At 34.9% G+C, this 19,121-nt stretch overlaps 1 protein-coding gene and 1 pseudogene across 3 annotated transcripts in view; both read left to right on the forward strand.

The window, feature by feature from the left end:
- Positions 1-25: 25 nt before the first annotated feature.
- On the forward strand, positions 26-9,983 carry LOC105127949 (glutamate receptor 2.7-like; annotated as a pseudogene).
- Positions 9,984-15,848: 5,865 nt separating this feature from the next.
- LOC105127948 (glutamate receptor 2.7-like) overlaps positions 15,849-19,121 on the forward strand; it is a 4,259-nt gene continuing 986 nt past the window's right edge. For 2 of the 3 annotated variants that reach the window (XM_011029428.1, XM_011029429.1), the window contains exons 1-4: positions 15,851-16,225; positions 16,342-17,633; positions 18,266-18,572; positions 18,779-19,120. In XM_011029428.1, coding sequence (XP_011027730.1) covers positions 15,913-16,225; positions 16,342-17,633; positions 18,266-18,572; positions 18,779-19,120 — 2,254 coding nt within the window. In that variant the 5' untranslated portion in view covers positions 15,851-15,912. Of the gene's footprint in view, positions 16,226-16,341; positions 17,634-18,265; positions 18,573-18,778; position 19,121 lie in introns of all 3 variants that reach the window. The other variant, XM_011029430.1, reaches the window with a different exon arrangement.

Genomic DNA, 19,121 nt, shown 5'->3' on the forward strand with positions numbered 1-19,121 from the left:
TATTTGTAAGAACTCAGTGTCCAACGTCCACCAATACATGATGACATCAATCAGTGGTACATGTATAATTCGTATTAAGTGACATATAGATGTATTGTAGTTGTTATATTCTAAAATAGATTGTCAAATACTCCATTAGCATGACAAGCGTGACTATACTAATGTTACTTCATGAATTTTCCTCACAGCTGAAAAGTTGATTGAAGAGAATAAAGTGCAAGTGATTATTGGTATGGAAAGATGGGATGAGGCAGCTTTAGTTGCCGATATTGGAAGCCAAGCTAAAGTTCCAGTTCTTTCATTTTCTGCACCAGCCATAACACCGCCATTAGCATCATCTCGATGGCCTTTCTTGATAAGAATGGCTCACAGTGATTCTAACCAAATAAGATGCATTGCAGCAGTTATTCAATCTTATAACTGGAGGAGGGTTGTAACTGTTTACGAAGATTATGCATATGGTGGTGATGCTGGCATGCTGGCTCTTCTATCTAAGGCTCTTCAGGATGTTGGTTCAGAGATTGAATATAACTTGGTTCTTCCACCATTCTCCTTCGTATCTGATCCAAAAGATGTTGTTCAAGAAGAACTGACAAAACTACTAAGTGAAAAAATACAATCTCGGGTTTTTATCGCGCTCCAGTCATCGTTGCCCATGATGATTCATCTGTTTAGAGAAGCTAAGAAGATGGGACTTGTAGGAAATGACATGGTATGGATACTTACAGATACAGTTACAAATTTCTTGGACATAGTTAACACTTCTGTTATCCAGTCCATGGAAGGTGCTCTCGGAATTAAGAACTACTATTATGATAATACGAGTTCCTACCAAACTTTTCTTACCCACTTCCGGCAGAAATTCAGATCTGACTATCCAGAGGAAGGTTCCTATGAGCCAGGATTTACTGCTCTACGAGCACATGACAGCATTGCTATCATCACTCATGCCATGGACAGACTATCTAGCAACACTAGCAGTCCAGAAGTTTTTCTGGATAACATATTAGCAACCAGTGTTGTTGGTTTAAGCGGCGAGATAAATGTCAAAGCAGGTGAGTTGTTGCATAGTCCTCTGCTGAGGATTGTGAATGTGGTTGGAAGGAGATACAAGGAGCTAGATTTCTGGATACCTGAGTTTGGATTCTCAAACCAACCTGTGATAGCGAAAGGTGAAGCTGAAAATAGTACAGAAGCTATGAGGTTGAAAGGACCGGTGATTTGGCCGGGCGACCAGCAACATAATCCAGAAGGCTGGTTGATGCCTACTGAAGCAAAGAAGATGATTATTGGTGTTCCTGGTAGGACCTCGTTTGATAGATTTGTGAAAGTATCAACAAAGGCTGGTAAGACGGATTATGATGGTTTCTGCATTGAACTTTTCAATATGGTGCGAGGAGTTCTGGATTATGATCTGCCTTACCAATTTGAACACTACAACGGCACCTATGATGATCTGGTGGATCACGTGTACAACAAGGTAAGAATTTAATCCTCTTCTAAATATTCGAAGTGCTCGATGATGATCATATGATCCAGTACAGATGATAGTTTTATTCTAATCCGCCTTACATATTTATTTTGTGCTTCCATTTTTTTATCTCTTATTTGTTTTTGTGTGTGATCCAAATTTTGAGGAACAACAAAATATTGCTTTTGATTCCCTTAATTACAATACTGACAAGAATGACCTCTTTATACAATAACACGAAGGATAATAATATAATTTGCTGCTGCAAACTAAAACCTGGATTAACTTCTTCGTTTTTCTTTTTTTTTTTTCCTAGTCCTTCGTTCTTAAGAAATGAATAAAGTTTAGAGTAGTAGTGCATCATCTTCAGATTCAGTTAAGTATTAAACTCAAACATATATGAGTCTTGTGAATTACCAGATTCACTAACTCCAGGCTCAACCAAATACTGAGCCCAGGCATGATTGAGTCTGACGAATCTTTAAACTTATTATCCCTAGGCTTAGCTAAGCATTGAACCCAAACATATATGGATCTGAAAAATCTTCAAACTCACCATCTCTAGGCTTAGTCAAGTGCTGAGCCCATACTTATATGGGTCCAGCAAATCCCCAGACCCACAGTCAGATATATTTTACTTTAATGAATCAAAGATATTTTACTTTAATACGTCAAAGATATTTTATCCTGACAAGAGAGAGATATTTAGCTTATATATAAACCTTTTTTCCCTTCCATGAAAGGGGGGACCTCAGGAATTACAAAAGAAACAAGTGGAACCCTTATTGGGGTAGGTTTAATTTTTCTCTATTACGAATAACATATATCTATTTCTAGGGCTTTTTTATATATATATTTATAAAAAATAAGTGTTTTTTCTCTCATATGATATTGACTATCATTAGAGAGTCCCAAAAATCTAAGGAGAGGACTTTTGCAAGTATTAAACTTAAGCCATCAGCCATTTCACCTATGGATCAAATTGTCATAACTAGGAGATTAATAATCTTATCTCAAGCCTTAGCTTAGCCTTCAAACCCATGGGATAAAATCAAACTTTATTAGTGGCGTTATCTATAGAAAAATGATCAAAAAGCTATTGATCACTGCTTCAAGAGCCAAGTTGTTATCATTCCTTGTTATCATTCCTTATTATCATTGGATTTGGAGCCTTGAAGTTTTGGAAGAATATCAATACATACCAGCAGGATGTTGGTTCAAACCTTATAACTTCATGAGTTATTGCAAACTAGTAGCTTCATTGCCATTATCATCATTAATTATTATCGGAGTTGGAACTTTGAGGTTTTAGAAAGCCTTTAATGTCTACAAACAAAGTGTTGGTTCAGTCCATGCAACTTTAAGAGTTATTGCTAACCAATGACTCCTACCAAACTTGTGAACTTGATAGGATAGATTATTCTTAAATAGGGAGGTTACCTTCTCTTTCGCTAGTCATATTTTCACAATAACTAAAGGAATTATGTTTATCTGTGAAGAGTTTTATTGACGACTACCCGGAAAACCTTCATCGAAGAAGTGCAATTTTCTCTCCCCTTTAAGGCATAGTTATTAAACCCAGCCTGGTGATTGACCCGGCCAAGGGACGGGGTCCCGAGTTTCATGGGTCAACCCTGATCAACTCGAGTTGACCCGTAAAAATTAAAAAAAAATTAATATTTCATATGAAAAAATCTATGTAAATATAGATTATACATATTGTAAATAATGAAGTTTAAAAGAATATTTTAAAAAAAAATTATCCCATATTGAAAAGATATTATGTTAAACTTTTAAGTTGAATTGCTTAAACCAAAAAATTTTTTTACCCCGCATTGAAAAAACATAATTTTTTTCTTGGGAACATAGAGTATTTATACTAATAGGTTTCAAATCCCACATTGAAAAAATATAACTTCTTTCATGGAAGGATAGAGTATATATACAAAAAAACTTCAAATCCACATTAAGAAGATACTATGTTATCTTTTTAAGTTGAAGTATTTAAACCAAAAGATTCTTTATCCTACATTGAAAAAACATGATTTTTTTCTTTGGAACATAAAGTATATATGCTAATGGGTTTCAAATCCCACATTGAAAAAGCATTATTTTTTTCATAGGAGCATAAAGTATATATACGAAAGGGCTTCAAATCCCATATTGAAAAGATATTATGTTATCTTTTTAAATTAAAATATTTAAACCAAAAGGTTTTTTATCCCATATTGAAAAAACATGATTTTTTCTTGGGAACATAGAGTATATATACTAACGGGTTTCAAATCTCACATTTCAAAAAAATCGGGTCTCGTCCGGGTTCGCCCGGGTCATGAGTCGACCAGCCGGGTCACCCGAGTTTGACAGGGTTGTTGCCACAGTCAGTCTTTTATTAAACTCGGACCGATCCAGCCATCGGTCGACAAGGTCCCTAGTCAACCCGTCGGGCCGGGCCGAATTTAATAACACTGCTTTAAAGCCCTAAAGTGGAATAGAAATGTATTATGGTTAGTGACTAGAAATGTAAGTTTCTTGCATATGAATTATATTCTTCAAAATAACAAATGATTTCTTCTCTCCAAGTCTCAAATCTTCCAAAGATAGGATGAATTTAGTCTTCCTAGTATGATAAAATTATTAACTTTGGATGTAATGAACGTCTGCCTAATGCTACAACACATTTTACCTTGGAAGGGATTGACATGTTCTACCTGATGTGATCACACTTTTCTCCAAGGATGAGATAGAGGTTATATCAACAATAAGTAGATGCATGGAAACAATATCCTTTATTGGTTCCTAGAAGGTATAACCATCATAAACTCTTTTAAGGTTAGATGATTCCTCATCTATCACTAGAAATGATCTCCTAAGTATGGGAAATGGACCAAAAAATGATCTCTTAAGTATAGGTGTTTGACCCAAAAATGATCTTTTAAGTTTGGGCACTGGATCAAGAAATGATTTTCTAAGTATGGGCTATAGACCCATAAATGATCTCTTAAGCATGGGTGTTGGACCCAAAAATGATCTCATAAGTATAAGCAATGGACCAAGAAATGATTTTCTAAGTATAGGCATTAAACTCAAAAATGATCTCTAAAGTATAGGTGTTGGATCTAAAAATAGTCTCCTAAGTATGGGCTTTAAACCCAAAAATGATTTCATATGTATGGGTATTAACCTAGACAAGAACTCTATACAAGGACTCTAAGTCGTGAAAAGCAATATCGAGATAAAAGAGTTATATTATAAAATAAATGATGCACATGAAATAAAAATACATATATACATGTACAGAGGGATCTTAAAATTCAGTCCAGACTCTTTATCTAGATAATCCCCTTGCTAAGCTGTAGTGGCCCTAACCGAGAATACATCTACAAATCAGGGGCTGGAACTAGATAGAAGGTTGCACTAAAATCCACATGTATTTCTTTTGAGATATTAAAAAAGTATAGGTTGGACATGGTCAGGAAAATCTTGTCTCCCATTATCTCGATCAAAGTTGCTGAACCCTTGAAAAATTCTTCGAACTTTTTAGAAGAGTCCCTTAAGGCCTTCAACTTCACCTAGGAATACTAGTTTCTTCCCTATAAGTAGCAAGTTTAGCTTGTGTGTCAACAATTTCATCCCATATGCTAACTTGGAAAGCCCTAGCTTCAAGGAGCTTCTACCTCAAGGGAACCACTTGGTTATAGGAGGCCTCAAGTGTTTTTTTCCTGAAACTTAACTCAAGTGTAAGGCTTTATACTTGGACCTTTAGTGTGGTATAGGCCACCTCAATGCTTCACAGCTCAGCCTCAATGATGGTTTTTTCCCTTTTTAATCATTTGAAGGCAACTTCATATTCCCTGTTCGTAGCCATGACTACCCTCACATAACCTCTTTCAATCACTGAACGCCTTTAAGAATGGGTGTACATTATAAAGTTTTACCAAAGATAAGTGTTAAAAGAGATGATCATCAAATCAGAGAAAAAAGAAACAAGGGTTTATTTTTCCTTATATTGAAAGCCATTTAGCTAGTTAAAGCCAAATAATGATGAAAGCTTTTATCAAACATCAGGGAGATATCTGATGGGATGGTGTGGACTCTCTCTAATGTTCTCACCACCTTGAGGCTAGCCTCCCCAATGCTTGTTCTCCCTCCAATAATAGCCTTTGTAAATTGCATCTCCTCGTCCATTAGGGTTGGAAAATCAAATGGATTATGGCTCAAAGCTAAGTTAGAGAAAATATCCTTGAACTTCTTGGTGCTGGCTTTAGTGGAGGTCCTAGTTACCACTTTCTTAGCTGGTAGTATAGAAAGTTGAGGTAAAGGGAACACTACAGCAAAAGCCTCTATCAATAGAACTAGAGAACGAGTTTCCACCAAGGTGAAGATTTTTTTTGTTCTTAAAGCGGATGGTTGCACTCGCAATCACTGCTGGGGGAGTCAGGTTTACTTCTTCCCTAGATATGGAAAGATCACGACCCTTAATTTTGAAGGGGGTTATAACCCCTGTTATTGTCTCTATAAAGGCAAAGCCCTCAAGAGCAAGGAGTTCCCCAACAAAGATAAGGGAGTCCTTCCCTATCTTCACATCTTCCTATACTAATGGCACAAGATAAAGACCCCTCAAACAAGCTTTTTAGAAGAAGATCTCATGATGCGTATCATTCTCCTTTAATTATTAATCTTATGGGGACAAAGGGAGGTTAGATTTTAAAACAAGGAAAAAACAAAGGAAAATGGCAGAATGGCTTTATACCTTGCAAATTGACCTAGTAATATCCCTTGACCATTTTATCGACTTTATAATCAGTATAGGTCGAATCCAACATGACATAGTTCTTCTCCTCGTCCAAGCTCAAATAAGGCTTCTTGTTTTCTTTATGGAAGGGACCCTTCTGTAATCAGAACAACCCCAAATTGACTGCAATCCTTCTCATGAATTGATTGTCCCAACATATCTTATAACCATCTCCCCTTCAACTTCTTAATAGATATTGACTTCTTAGTCGACGTGTTCTTTATAGTACCATTGCTCTTCTTAGTGAAAGTGAAGAACCATCACACATCATTGCCATCATTAGTGTCGGTGACCAATTGGTAACAACTCCAAAAAACATTTATCATGGGCTCAAGCACAACCATTCTACATGATTTTTCAAATAAGGATATAAATGTCCATCTATTGGGATGCAACTAGCCTATAGCAAGCTAATAGTGGTTGAACATATCCTTTATGAATCCTTGAAGAAGGAAGGAGTATCTCATCGCATGCATACAGATGGGGATGGAAATTTCAAAATAACCCTGGGTGCCCAAGGTCAGTTGACTAATTTACTCATTAGGGTAAGGCACTTGGGTCGTGTACTCGCCAAGTTGGTAACTAGTCTTGAATTCCACGTCCATAACATATATGTTGCTAGGGACATCATCGTTTGAAGTTTGAGGCAACCTCCCTCTCTTATAAAGGTCTTTAAAAGGGGTAGAAGATGGACTCCTACGAGGAGATATTCTCTCCTCCTCCCCACCAAAGATGGCCACCAATATGATATTTTTTCTCACCCTAGGGCCCAATCTAAGGAACTCATGTCCCCTGTCAATTCTTTCAGGTTCTGGTTGAAACTTGAACTCTTCATTAGGGGATGAAGTACTTCTCTTTTTTAGAAACAAGTCTAATGTTTTTTGGTCCATTTTTGTTTTGAGTAAAAGAAAGATAGGGGAAAAGGTTCTGATGAAAAAGATGTCTAAAATAGTTTTTTCTCTTTTGGATCAAGAATAAAAGTGGCAAAGATAATTTGGGGTCTTTCTAAAGGAGTAGGTTTTTAAAAAGCATAAAGAATAAAAGTAAAAGAAAAGTCATAAGAAAGAATGACTAGGGTCATAAAGAAAAAAAACAATATACTCCCACCATCAAATGAACGATTATGTATATCATCACAACTATCTAGAAGTTCACTCAATTACTGTATTTAATGCAAGCTGTCATTGTTTATCCAAGGGTCACCTTCCCCTTACAAAGACAAGCCATCTAGGCTTAAAGATCACAACAATCATGTATGGAACACCCAAAATCTTTTGGAGAAAGTAAATCAACTCTTATTTGTTGTTGGTTGAGCCCAAAATACATGGATTTGGAGAACCGCCAGACCCACCGACTTTAGGCTCAACCAAGCACTGAGCCTAGACTTGTGTGTGTCTGGTGAACAACCAAACCCACCATCCCTAGGCTTATCCAAATGTTGAGCCCATACTTGTATGAGTATGGCGAACCATTAAATGCATCATCTTCAAACTCAATCAAGCACTAAGCTCAAATTTATATTGGTCTAGCGAACCACCAGACCCAACATCCCTAGGCTTTGCGAAGCGCTAAGATCAAATATGTATGGGTCTGGCGAATTGCCAACCCACCATCTCCAAACTCAGCCAAGTGTCGAGCTCATGCTTGTGTGGGTCTGGCAAACTGTCAAACCCACCATCTCCGGGCTCATATAAGTGTTGAACCCAAGCTTGTGTGGGCCTAGCACACCACGAGATCCATTGTCAAAGACATTTTACTCTGATAAATTAGAAATATTTTATTTTAATGAGTCAGAGATATTTTTATCCTGACAAGACATAAATATTTAGTTGATATGTAAATCTTTTCCCTCACAAACACACACACACACAGATATATATATATATATATATTCTAACAGAATTTGCTTATCTTTAGTGCTAATAATTTTTAGTTTTTTTTAAGACATACGATGCCATTGTCGGCGATGTAACCATACTAGCCAGCAGAGCAGAAAAAGTTGAGTTTACTCAACCATATGCAGAATCAGGATTGTCAATGATAGTTCCAGCAAAGTCTAAAGAGTCAGCATGGATGTTTATGAAGCCGTTTACAAAGGAAATGTGGTTGGTCACTGGTGCCGTATTGATCTACACAATGTTCATAGTTTGGTTCTTGGAGCATCACACCAATCCTGAATTCAACGGCCCATGGAAGAATCAAATCGGCACAGCTCTCTGGTTTACTTTCTCCTCTCTTTATTTTGCACACAGTAAGTTGCATTTGAGAAACAGTAAAACTAGAATAGTTTATTGTGTTATCCACGTAAGTGTGCACCAGAGAAAATGCATCTCATCCAGCTTTGGCAGCTGCATTTCTTACTGCATGAAATAACATTATAATCAATCGTTGACATTCATATAGCTATGGTGGAGATATTACTTGATTCTTTATTGAGAGTTAAAACCACTCATAAAACTTGAATTTTGATTCAGGGGAGAAGATATACAGTAACCTCACCAGAGTGGTTCTTGTAGTGTGGCTTTTCGTTGTATTGATCTTAAACTCGAGCTACACTGCCAGTCTAACTTCAATGCTGACTGTCCGACGTCTGCAGACAAATGTTACTGATATTGAGTGGCTGAAAAAGAACAGCTTAAAAGTTGGCTGTGATGGAGATTCATTTGTACGGAATTATCTGCAAAATGTGCTTGGATTCAAACCAGAGAACATCAAGAAAGTTAGCTCTGAATACAGCTATGAAGGAGAATTTGACAGTGCCAACATATCTGCTGCCTTTCTTGAACTCCCATATGAGAAAGTTTTCATCGGTCATCACTGCAAACGATATAGTGCAACCACACCTACCTACAGATTTGGTGGACTAGGCTTTGTGAGTGAGTTCATGACAGATTTCCATAAAAAAAATCAGTTAAATAGTAAAGCAATTACTAGCACTCTTTCAAAGATGCATTTCCCCGCATAAGAGACTGATTGAATACTGCTCTGATTCACTTTTCAGGTATTTCAGAAAGGCTCTCCTATCGCCGCAGATGTTTCCAAAGCGATCCTGAAGCTATCAGAAGATGGAGAACTAAAACCTTTGAAAAAAAGTGGTTTGCTCCGTCGCGAGAGTGCTTAAGCAATGCAAATGACAATGATAAAACTGAAAGCTTGAGCCTGCAAAGCTTCTGGGGTATCTACATTATAACCGGTGCCACTTCGACCATTTGTTTTCTCCTATTTCTGTTCCACTTGCTGAAGAACTACCATAAACAAGAAGTGGAGGATAGAGGCAATGCAACTCCAAGTGATAAGAGTACTGTTTGGCAAAAAACAGTTACTCTAGCAAGGTATATCTATCATGGAGAGACTGTTACTCCAGGAGAATCTCCAATTTCTGATCGTTCCCCTGATATCCATGAATGGAACTCTTCGAAGTTGGAACTCTCTAATCCTAAAGACACTCAAGAAAATCTTCTCTCCTCATCACCAGCTGAAATTGAAGTTGTAAATATTCCAGATTCTGACACCCAAGAAAGCAGCAATGTGGTCTGACGCTCTCTTTTCGCATATGTACTGCTAGGTGTAATTGAGCTGATATCAATAGACTGGTTAGATTTGGATATTTTGGCTACTTCAGGTCTGATTCAAAACACATCTCCAAACTATAGTAAATATGTGAAAGAGGCAAACCTAGAGACACAAGTAATTATCTTTGACTGATTTGTGGCCAAATATATGTAACAAAAATCCTATGATTGTATTTTCCATTGGGGTAGTAGTATAGGCTTGTATAAATATCCTCCATACTTTATGTGGGATACATGAAATATACAATTTTCATTTTGTTTTTACATGATATCAAGAGTATTTCTTTGAGTTCTATTATTTATTTATTTTTTCTTGGTTTCCAACAAGTTTTTCCCTGTGGGTTTGGGTTGCTCCCATGATACAGAAGCACCCATTTGCCATATCGTGATCATGGTCTCTTCTACTATTTATTTTTTCTTCGTCTCTTCTACTTTCCAAAAGTATTTTATTTTTTTTAACACTTCTATCAATCATAAATTATTTTACAAGAATTTATTAGGTGATGAATAATTTTTTTAAATCATTTCGGTCACTGTCTGTTAATTGGGCTTATACACGATCGCTATGGTGATTTCGCGAAGTATAGAGAGCTGAATTCTACTATTAGTCTCTGATTTCGGGAATCTGTTAACGCCATTGACGTGAGGGTGAGGGTATCCATTTATAATTATTGGAACAGGTCAAAGGAAGGAATCATTCTAAGTTCATCAAAGAGGCCAGAGGGAGCAAGAAATATTTAGAAAAACGCAATTTGGGACTGAAAGTCAAGTTCTAGAAAAACACTTGTCATGCATCCACCAACTTTCGAAAGTTTGATTAAATAGTCAATTTTGAAAATCAGATAAGTTCGAGAGCCTATATATATAATTACATCTTAAGATTGGACATAAGTTTTTACATGTAAAACATCATGTGTTGTTCGCTTTGTATGAACTTGTGATTGAACTTGAACGAGCTTGTGTGACTGGTGTAGCCTTGGCTTTAAGTGGCCTTAAATGACCTTGATGGCCCTTGAGTGGCTTTATCTTATATAATTATTTTGCCTTGAATTGTTTTTGTGTGTAGTTATATCTTATCTTAAATGAATTTATTTATTTGATGATTTAAAGTATTTATATATCTCAATTATTTTAGCTTATCTTATGAAAAATAAATTAATGGCCAAGAATAATTATGTTTCTTTGTACGTAACTTGATAAAAACAAGTTGTTGTTTGTTGTGTTTTGTTGGACCATTGATGAAAAAGATGTGAAAGGTTGGTAACCTCAAAAGACACAAGTTGGTACGTAGTAGACAGTCATTTGAGAGAAAGCAGGCACCACACCCAGTGAGGAGATGGCTTAAAGGAGATAGTCATTGGTCAAAAAAGGAAGCACTTGTACTAACAATTTTACAATTTGTTTCCTTATGGCGGGTGATAGTCATTGTACCTACTGGGAATTTATACTAGGCTGGCGGGCATATAGGTTGTTATTTGGGATTGGACCAAATGGCAGGCCATTCCTGCTATTTAGACATTTGAGTTGGATACACAGATTGTCTCCTAGGTCGCCATTAGAACATAGCCGCCCAAATGGTAGGCCAACGAATTCCTTGCCTCTTGGGCATGGCCCAAATAGCAAGCCGAAGATTTCTTTATTGTTTGGGCACGGTTAAAATGATAATAGGATAATCTCCTTTATTTTTTTTATTATCATCATTTGCCACTTTATATTTCAAATATTTATATCTAAAAAGCTTAGCTAATATAAGTAAAGTAAAGAAAACACTTATTATTTTATACATGTTATATTATCTTTTTATAATTGTTATAAACATATCGTGTAAGATATAATAGTTCAGTTTACTTCATTATTTCTTTTAGAGTGTAAGGAATTTTCATTTAACTAGAAAAATGATTTATGATTGTGATAAATCATTGTGTATAAAGACGTTTCACAAAGATATAGAAATTTCTTTAGAGATATGGAGATTTTGTTGGAGACAAGAATGTTTGTAAAGATTTTGTTTAAAGACATGGAGATCTCATTTAGAGATATATATAAACAATACTTTTTTTATTAAAAATTTGAAAAGATTTTCTCATCCAAGAGGAAATATAATTTCTGAAGCTTATCTTATCTTGAAAATACATTGTGGGATATGTCAATTTCTTTTTTTTTAATTTATATTATATTTCCTTATTTACAAAGCATCGAAGGTGACCCTTATTAGTCAATCTTTCTATCTTATTTTTTAGGGCATAATAGTTTTTGATGTCATGCCTATTGTCATGGTTAAAAAAACAAGTTAGGGTTTTTTTTATGTTCATAGCACTCTTCATAAAAGGTAGGTATTGTATGGATTCTTTTCCTTGAAGGTATTCAATACATCAATATATATGGTGGTCAACGTTGTCAGGGGCTTAGAGAAAGACAAGCAATCATGAATAAAACCCTTGGTGTTCATCTTGGATTCTTTAGCAGCTAGCAGATCAATGATGCTTTGGAGATTATATTCTCTATTATTAAAAATAAGGATGTTTTTGTTTGACCATTCTCTTTTTTTTTACTCAAATATAATTTTCCAATTCATATTTTACTTTGAGCAAAGATTGGTCAAAGAGATTAAACAAATGTTTCCATAAAAAATAATTTTAGACTCCATTAATTAGGGCTTTAATGGCAATGAGTTCAAGTAAACTTTTCACATTAAGCATTTTCTCATAAAATCCTTGTAGATATGCCTTAGTGCCAAAGAGCTTTAATATGCTACTTTTAGCTAGTATGCTTGTAGAGAAATAGAAAATAATTTTGGCATATAGATCAACAAAGTCAAGAACAAAATCAAGCTCAAGGCTATGATACCACACATGAATAGATCCATGGAATGTTATTGAAAATAAATTTAAACATGGCATTTGTTGTCTTAGATTACAAGCTTATATTTGTATATGCTCTTTTATATCAATAAGATTATTGTAGTTACCTTTAGTCACACCTCTTTAATAAATACTTAATTATGAAAATCAAATAAGTGCAAACCCCTGTATAATTATAAGATTGAGCACTGATGTCTACATGTAAACTTTTAGATAAATCAAGATTTTAATTACTATAATATTTTATATATCGATCCAACATTTGTTCATATATGTTGTAATAGCCCAGCCTAACCTTTTGTATATTATCTGTTTTAGGCCCTATCACCCTCACGGTTTTGTTCCTAGTTACACGAGCTCACTTCTGCGCCTAACGCCCCAAAACACGTACAATAGGTCAACGACCAATACTATTCATAAAATCCTGGTTCTGAACGCTCGCTTCTAATATAGGATATCACAATCCCCCTACCTTAAGACGAGTCGTCCTCGACTTTTATACCAAATATAACAACCTGGCCTAACCTGTTATATATTATCCATTTTAGGCTCTACAGCCCTCACAGTTTTGTTCCTAGTGATGCGAGCCCACTTCTAAGCTTAACATCTCAAAACGCTTATAACAAGTTAGCGACCAACACTAATCATAAAGCTCTGGCTCTAAATGTTGGCTTCCAATGTAGAATATCACATATGCAATAGTAAAACTAAGTCAATAAGGCTTCCCCATACATTAAAAAATGTAAAAAAAAAAAAGGCATCAGCCTTTCACTATAGCATGTGAGAGGAATCATTGTGGATTTGCATAATGTTTAATTTTTTTTTGTCCTTAGATTTATTTTACTTTAATTATCAGACTTTTTTTTTCTTATTTTCAACCTTTCATATTGCATCAATTGGTGATCAAGCCTAATAATTTCTTTTGTGCTCCTTTCTTACGAGTTTCCATAGTCTTGACATTAATTTATTCTTGATTTTTCAAGAAAGGATTGGTTTATTGTTTGCAAAGAATTAAAAATGAGGGAACTAAAATTAAAAGTGAGTTGAAATGATAACCCTTTTATTTAATATGAAAATATTTTTCTATTTTGTTTTTTTATTTCATCTTTTTTATTTTAGGCATAGAGTTTTCTTTTTTTAATTTCATCATTCTACATTTTGTTGAATGGTGATTCTGCTTGATGATTTGATTAGTGATACTTTCTTTTAGGTTATCTAAGTCTTAAAAAATATCTCGACATTAGTTTGGTTCTTGATTTTGCAAAAAAAAAATATAGTTTATTTGTTTGGAAATAAATAAAAATTAGAGGACCAAAATAAAAATCTCAGAGGAAAAGGAGCTTTTTTAAATACAAATTTGGTGTTAATGCCCTTCAGGGATAAGATCTTGTCCAAATTTATTTATTGCCCTTTTTGTTTGAAAATTATATGGTTTAGTCCAATATTTTATTTTATTCACATTTTAATCACTAGGTTTAAATAAGGAGATAGAGTCATCAAGTTACAAAGAATGATAGAGAAAGATATTAATTGGTCACATTTCAACAATAAAAAGGCAATTTTAGTGTCAATGAGTTTCATTTAATAAAAAGAGTCGCATTGAAGTCTTTTTAAATCTTCATTTTGCCTGAAAATAGTAGATTAGGGTTAAGAGAGAATTTTATTTCTCCATTTTGATTTGTATTGTTGAACCATTTTTTAGGTTTTTTAGGTTAATTAATTGGTTTTGGGTTGTTCTAGGGGTGTTTATTAAGTTTTTTTAGATGAAATTGATTAAAATCAAAATTTCTTAAAAAAAAATAGCACCTCTTTGATTTTCCGATTACTTTTTGTGATGTTTCAAAAGTGTATAATTGTTTCCATGTAGAATAGTTATGTAATCAAAGCTTTAGTAACAATGGGTTCAAATAGACTTTTCACATTAAGAATTTTCTTTTCAATCCTTTAAAGATATGCTTTGATGTCGTCATATTTTTATTATGTGATTGCAAATATCTTAATTGTACTCTTTTTAGTTGGTATGCTTGTGCTAAAAGGGAAAAAGAGTTTGGAGTAGAAATTACCAAAGTCAATGATGGGTTTAGACTCAAGGTTGTGATACCATAACTGAATTGATTTAGGAAATGTTATTGTAAAGACTTTTCACATAACATCATTGTCTTGAGTTATAAATTTTATGATGATTTGCATGGTTTATACATGCTCTATTAGATATGTAAGAGTATTTTAGTTGTCTTCAATTACACCTAGTTAAACCTATTCGAGAAAAAAACAAAATTAAATACTCAATTGTGAAAATTAGATTAGTTAATATGCTTATATAATTATAAGACTGAACATCAATGTCTACATGTAAACTTTTGAATAAATAAAGAATTTAATGACTATAATATTAAATATATCAATCCAATATTTATTCATGTAAATAAAATATCAGCATTTTACTATGGCTTGTGAAAAGAATCATAGCGGATTAACAAATTGTTTTTTTTCTCTCAAATCTTTTTACTTTAGTTATTGTTTTTCAATTTTATCTTTATTATTTTTTGAAATGCTATTAAGATTTTAGTTTATTTTTTTAAGTAAGATTATAGTTTTTTTATCTAGGTTTTTTATTATTTTTTTTGCAAAGTCTATCACATTTGTTTTGTTTTTTGGAAAAATAAATATTCTACAACTTTTCTACCATCACCTATCCTTATTATCATGTAATATCTTTGAATAGCTCGTGAATTTTTAAAAAGTTCATTTTATTTTACCTTTTTGGTAACTATCAATTTTCACTCAAGTTTCTTCTCCATCACTTACTTTTTTAACATTTTATCTATTTATCTTCTTCTTTTTACACACGAGGGTGAAATAAAATTAATCAACTCAGGTAATTGATAGAAAATATTTTTTAAAATGATAAACTCGTATAATTTATACGAGGGGTAAAATGATTTAACTCAATTTTAATTCTTGTGAGCCCCCAAGCATGACTCACTGATTTGAGAGCTCGTGTGATCTTAGGCAGCGATGACCACACATAAACTTGTCCTTGTTAAATACTTCCAGCTCAAACCAAGTCTAAGACGTGTAAAAATAACGCGTACATCATTCCTTAGAAAATTCGCGGTCTCCTCTCAAACATCACGGTCCACGTATACATTCTTTTTATATATATATATATGTTGAGGTTATTTATTCAATAACGGTGTGGCCAAAACTATTATGATATGCTTTGAAGACAAAGCTCTAATGTCTTTCCCTGTCATTAATTTTAACCAACTCTCAAGATTGTGGCTTCTGTTTCTTGTAGTCACCTCCTTTTTAGTCACTACTCTCCCCCATGGAGCTAAAGACATCAATGATAGTAAAGTTACAAACATTGGCGCCATCATTGATGTCAATTCAAGAACCGGGAAAGAAGAGAGAACAGCAATGGAAATAGCAGTTCAAACGTTCAACAATGGGTCACCAAATCACATGCTATTTCTTTACTTTCAGGATTCCCGGAGTAGCCCTCTTCAAGCTGCTCGTGCTGGTAATATTCTTCTTCTTTTTTGGTCTCACTTTATGATATATAGTTCCATGTACTTTTAACGTTTAGCCATGACAAGAGTGACTGCACTAACGTTGCTCCATGAATTATTCTTGCAGCTGAAAAGTTGATTGAAGAGAATGAAGTGGAAGTGATTATTGGTTTGGAAAGATGGGAGGAGGCAGCTTTAGTTGCTGATATTGGAAGCCAATTTAAAGTTCCAGTTATTTCATTCTCTGCACCTGCCATAACACTACCATTAGCATCATCTCGTTGGCCTTTCTTGATAAGAATGGCTCACGGTGATTCTAACCAAATAAGATGCATTGCATCTGTTATTCAGTCTTATAACTGGAGGAGGGTTGTGACTGTTTACGAAGATTATACATATGGTGGTGATAACATGCTGGCTCTTCTAACAAAATCCCTTCAAGATGTGGGTTCACAGATCGAATATAACTTAGTTCTTCCACCATTTTCCTTCGTATCTGATCCAAAAGTTGTTGTTCTAGAAGAACTGACAAAACTACTAAGTGAAAAAATACAATCTCGGGTTTTTATCGCGCTCCAGTCATCGTTGCCCATGATGATTCATCTGTTTAGAGAAGCTAAGAAGATGGGACTTGTAGGAAATGACATGGTATGGATACTTACAGATACAGTTACAAATTTCTTGGACATAGTTAACACTTCTGTTATCCAGTCCATGGAAGGTGCTCTCGGAATTAAGAACTACTATTATGATAATACGAGTTCCTACCAAACTTTTCTTACCCACTTCCGGCAGAAATTCAGATCTGACTATCCAGAGGAAGGTTCCTATGAGCCAGGATTTACTGCTCTACGAGCACATGACAGCATTGCTATCATCACTCAGGCCATGGACAGACTGTCTAGTAACACTAGCAGTCCAAAAGTGTTTCTGGATAACATATTAACAACCAAATTTGTTGGTTTAAGCGGCGAGATAAATGTCAAAGCAGGTGAGTTGTTGCATAGTCCTCTGCTGAGGATTGTGAATGTGGTTGGAAGGAGATACAAGGAGCTAGATTTCTGGATACCTGAGTTTGGATTCTCAAACCAACCTGTGGTGGCAAAAGGTGGAGCTGAAAATATTACAGAAGCTATAAGGTTGAGAAGGCCGGTGATTTGGCCGGGCGACCTACAACGTAATCCAAAAGGCTGGTTGATGCCTACTGATACAAAGCGGATGATTATTGGTGTTCCTGGTAGGACCTCATTTGAGAAGTTTGTGAAAGTATCAACAAACGCTGCTGGTAAGAAGGAATATGATGGTTTCTGCATTGAACTTTTCCATAAGGTGCGAGAAGTTCTGGATTATGATCTGCCTTATCAATTTCAACCCTTCAATGGCACCTATGGCGATCTGGTGGATCACGTGTACAACAAGGTAAGAACTAAATCCTCTTATGTCTAAACATTCAAATTTCTCGATGGTGATCATATGATGAATAGCACTACAAGATGATTTTGTTGTTTCAGTCTGTTATAAATATTTGTTATCTTGTGTATTAGCCCTTTATTCATAAAAGAAACTTTTGAAATTTGCTTTTGATTCCCTTTTTTTCATAAAAGAATCTTTTTTAGCACTACAAGGTTGCTATGCAGAGATTTGACCAGAAGTTATTGATTAATAATAATATAACTTGCTGCTGCAAATCAAAGCTTAGTTTAAATGATTAATTAATAAGCTGGATAATTTAAACCAGACAAAGCCTCAAAGTCAAAATTGTCCAGCACAACAAAATCAGGAATAATAGAAAATGGAGGGGAATTATTGTAGAGAACATGCAAAACCCCTTTCTATCGTATGCTTTACTAATAATTATTCTCCAACACTTTTCCAATCATTGTTTGAAGTTTGACTTGGTCCTCTAAAGGTGTAGTGAGGTGCGTGGGTAATAGAGTAAAGATAAAAGGCCTACGAAACTATTTTATCTAGATTAGATTCTGTATTTTTGTTCGGTTTTAATATATTTCTAACAGATTGTTGCTTATCATTTGTGCTAAAAAATTTTGAAGACATTCGATGCCATTGTCGGTGATGTAACCATACTAGCCGACAGATCAGATAAAGTTGAATTCACACAACCATATGCAGAATCAGGATTGTCAATGATAGTTCCAGCAAAGTCTAAAGAGTCAGCATGGATGTTTATGAAGCCTTTCACAACGGAAATGTGGGTGGTCACTGGTGCTATACTGATCTACACAATGTTCATATTTTGGTTCTTGGAGCATCACACTAATCCTGAGTTTAAAGGCCCGTGGAAGAATCAGATGGGCACAGCTCTGTGGTTTACTTTCTCTTCTCTTTATTTCGCACACAGTAAGTAGAAAGAGTAAAACTAGAACAATTTCTTGTGCCATCCACTTAAGATTCTTGAGTATGCACAAGAGAAAATATGTTTCATCTAGCATTGGCAGCTCCAATGCATTATAAACAATGGTTCACATTCATAGCTGTGGAAGGAGATATTACTCCATTTTTTATTGAGTTCAAATCACTCATAAGAGTACTGCTTTTCTATGCAGGGGAGAAAATATACTGTAACCTCACCAGAGTGGTTCTTGTAGTGTGGCTTTTCGTAGTATTGATCTTAAACTCGAGCTACACTGCCAGTCTCACTTCATTGCTGACTGTCCGACGTCTGCAGCCAAATGTTACTGATATTGAGTGGCTGAAAAGGAACAGCTTAAAAGTTGGCTGTGATGGAGATTCATTTGTACGGAATTATCTGCAGAATGTGCTTGGATTCAAACCAGAGAACATCAAGAATGTTGGCAGTGAATACAACTATGAAGGGGAATTTGAAAGTGCCTCCATTTCTGCTGCCTTTCTTGAACTCCCATATGGGAAAGTTTTCATCGGTCATTA

Source organism: Populus euphratica, unplaced genomic scaffold (assembly GCF_000495115.2).
Source record: "Populus euphratica unplaced genomic scaffold, PopEup_1.0 scaffold15.1, whole genome shotgun sequence".
Classification (NCBI taxonomy): Eukaryota; Viridiplantae; Streptophyta; class Magnoliopsida; order Malpighiales; family Salicaceae; genus Populus; species Populus euphratica.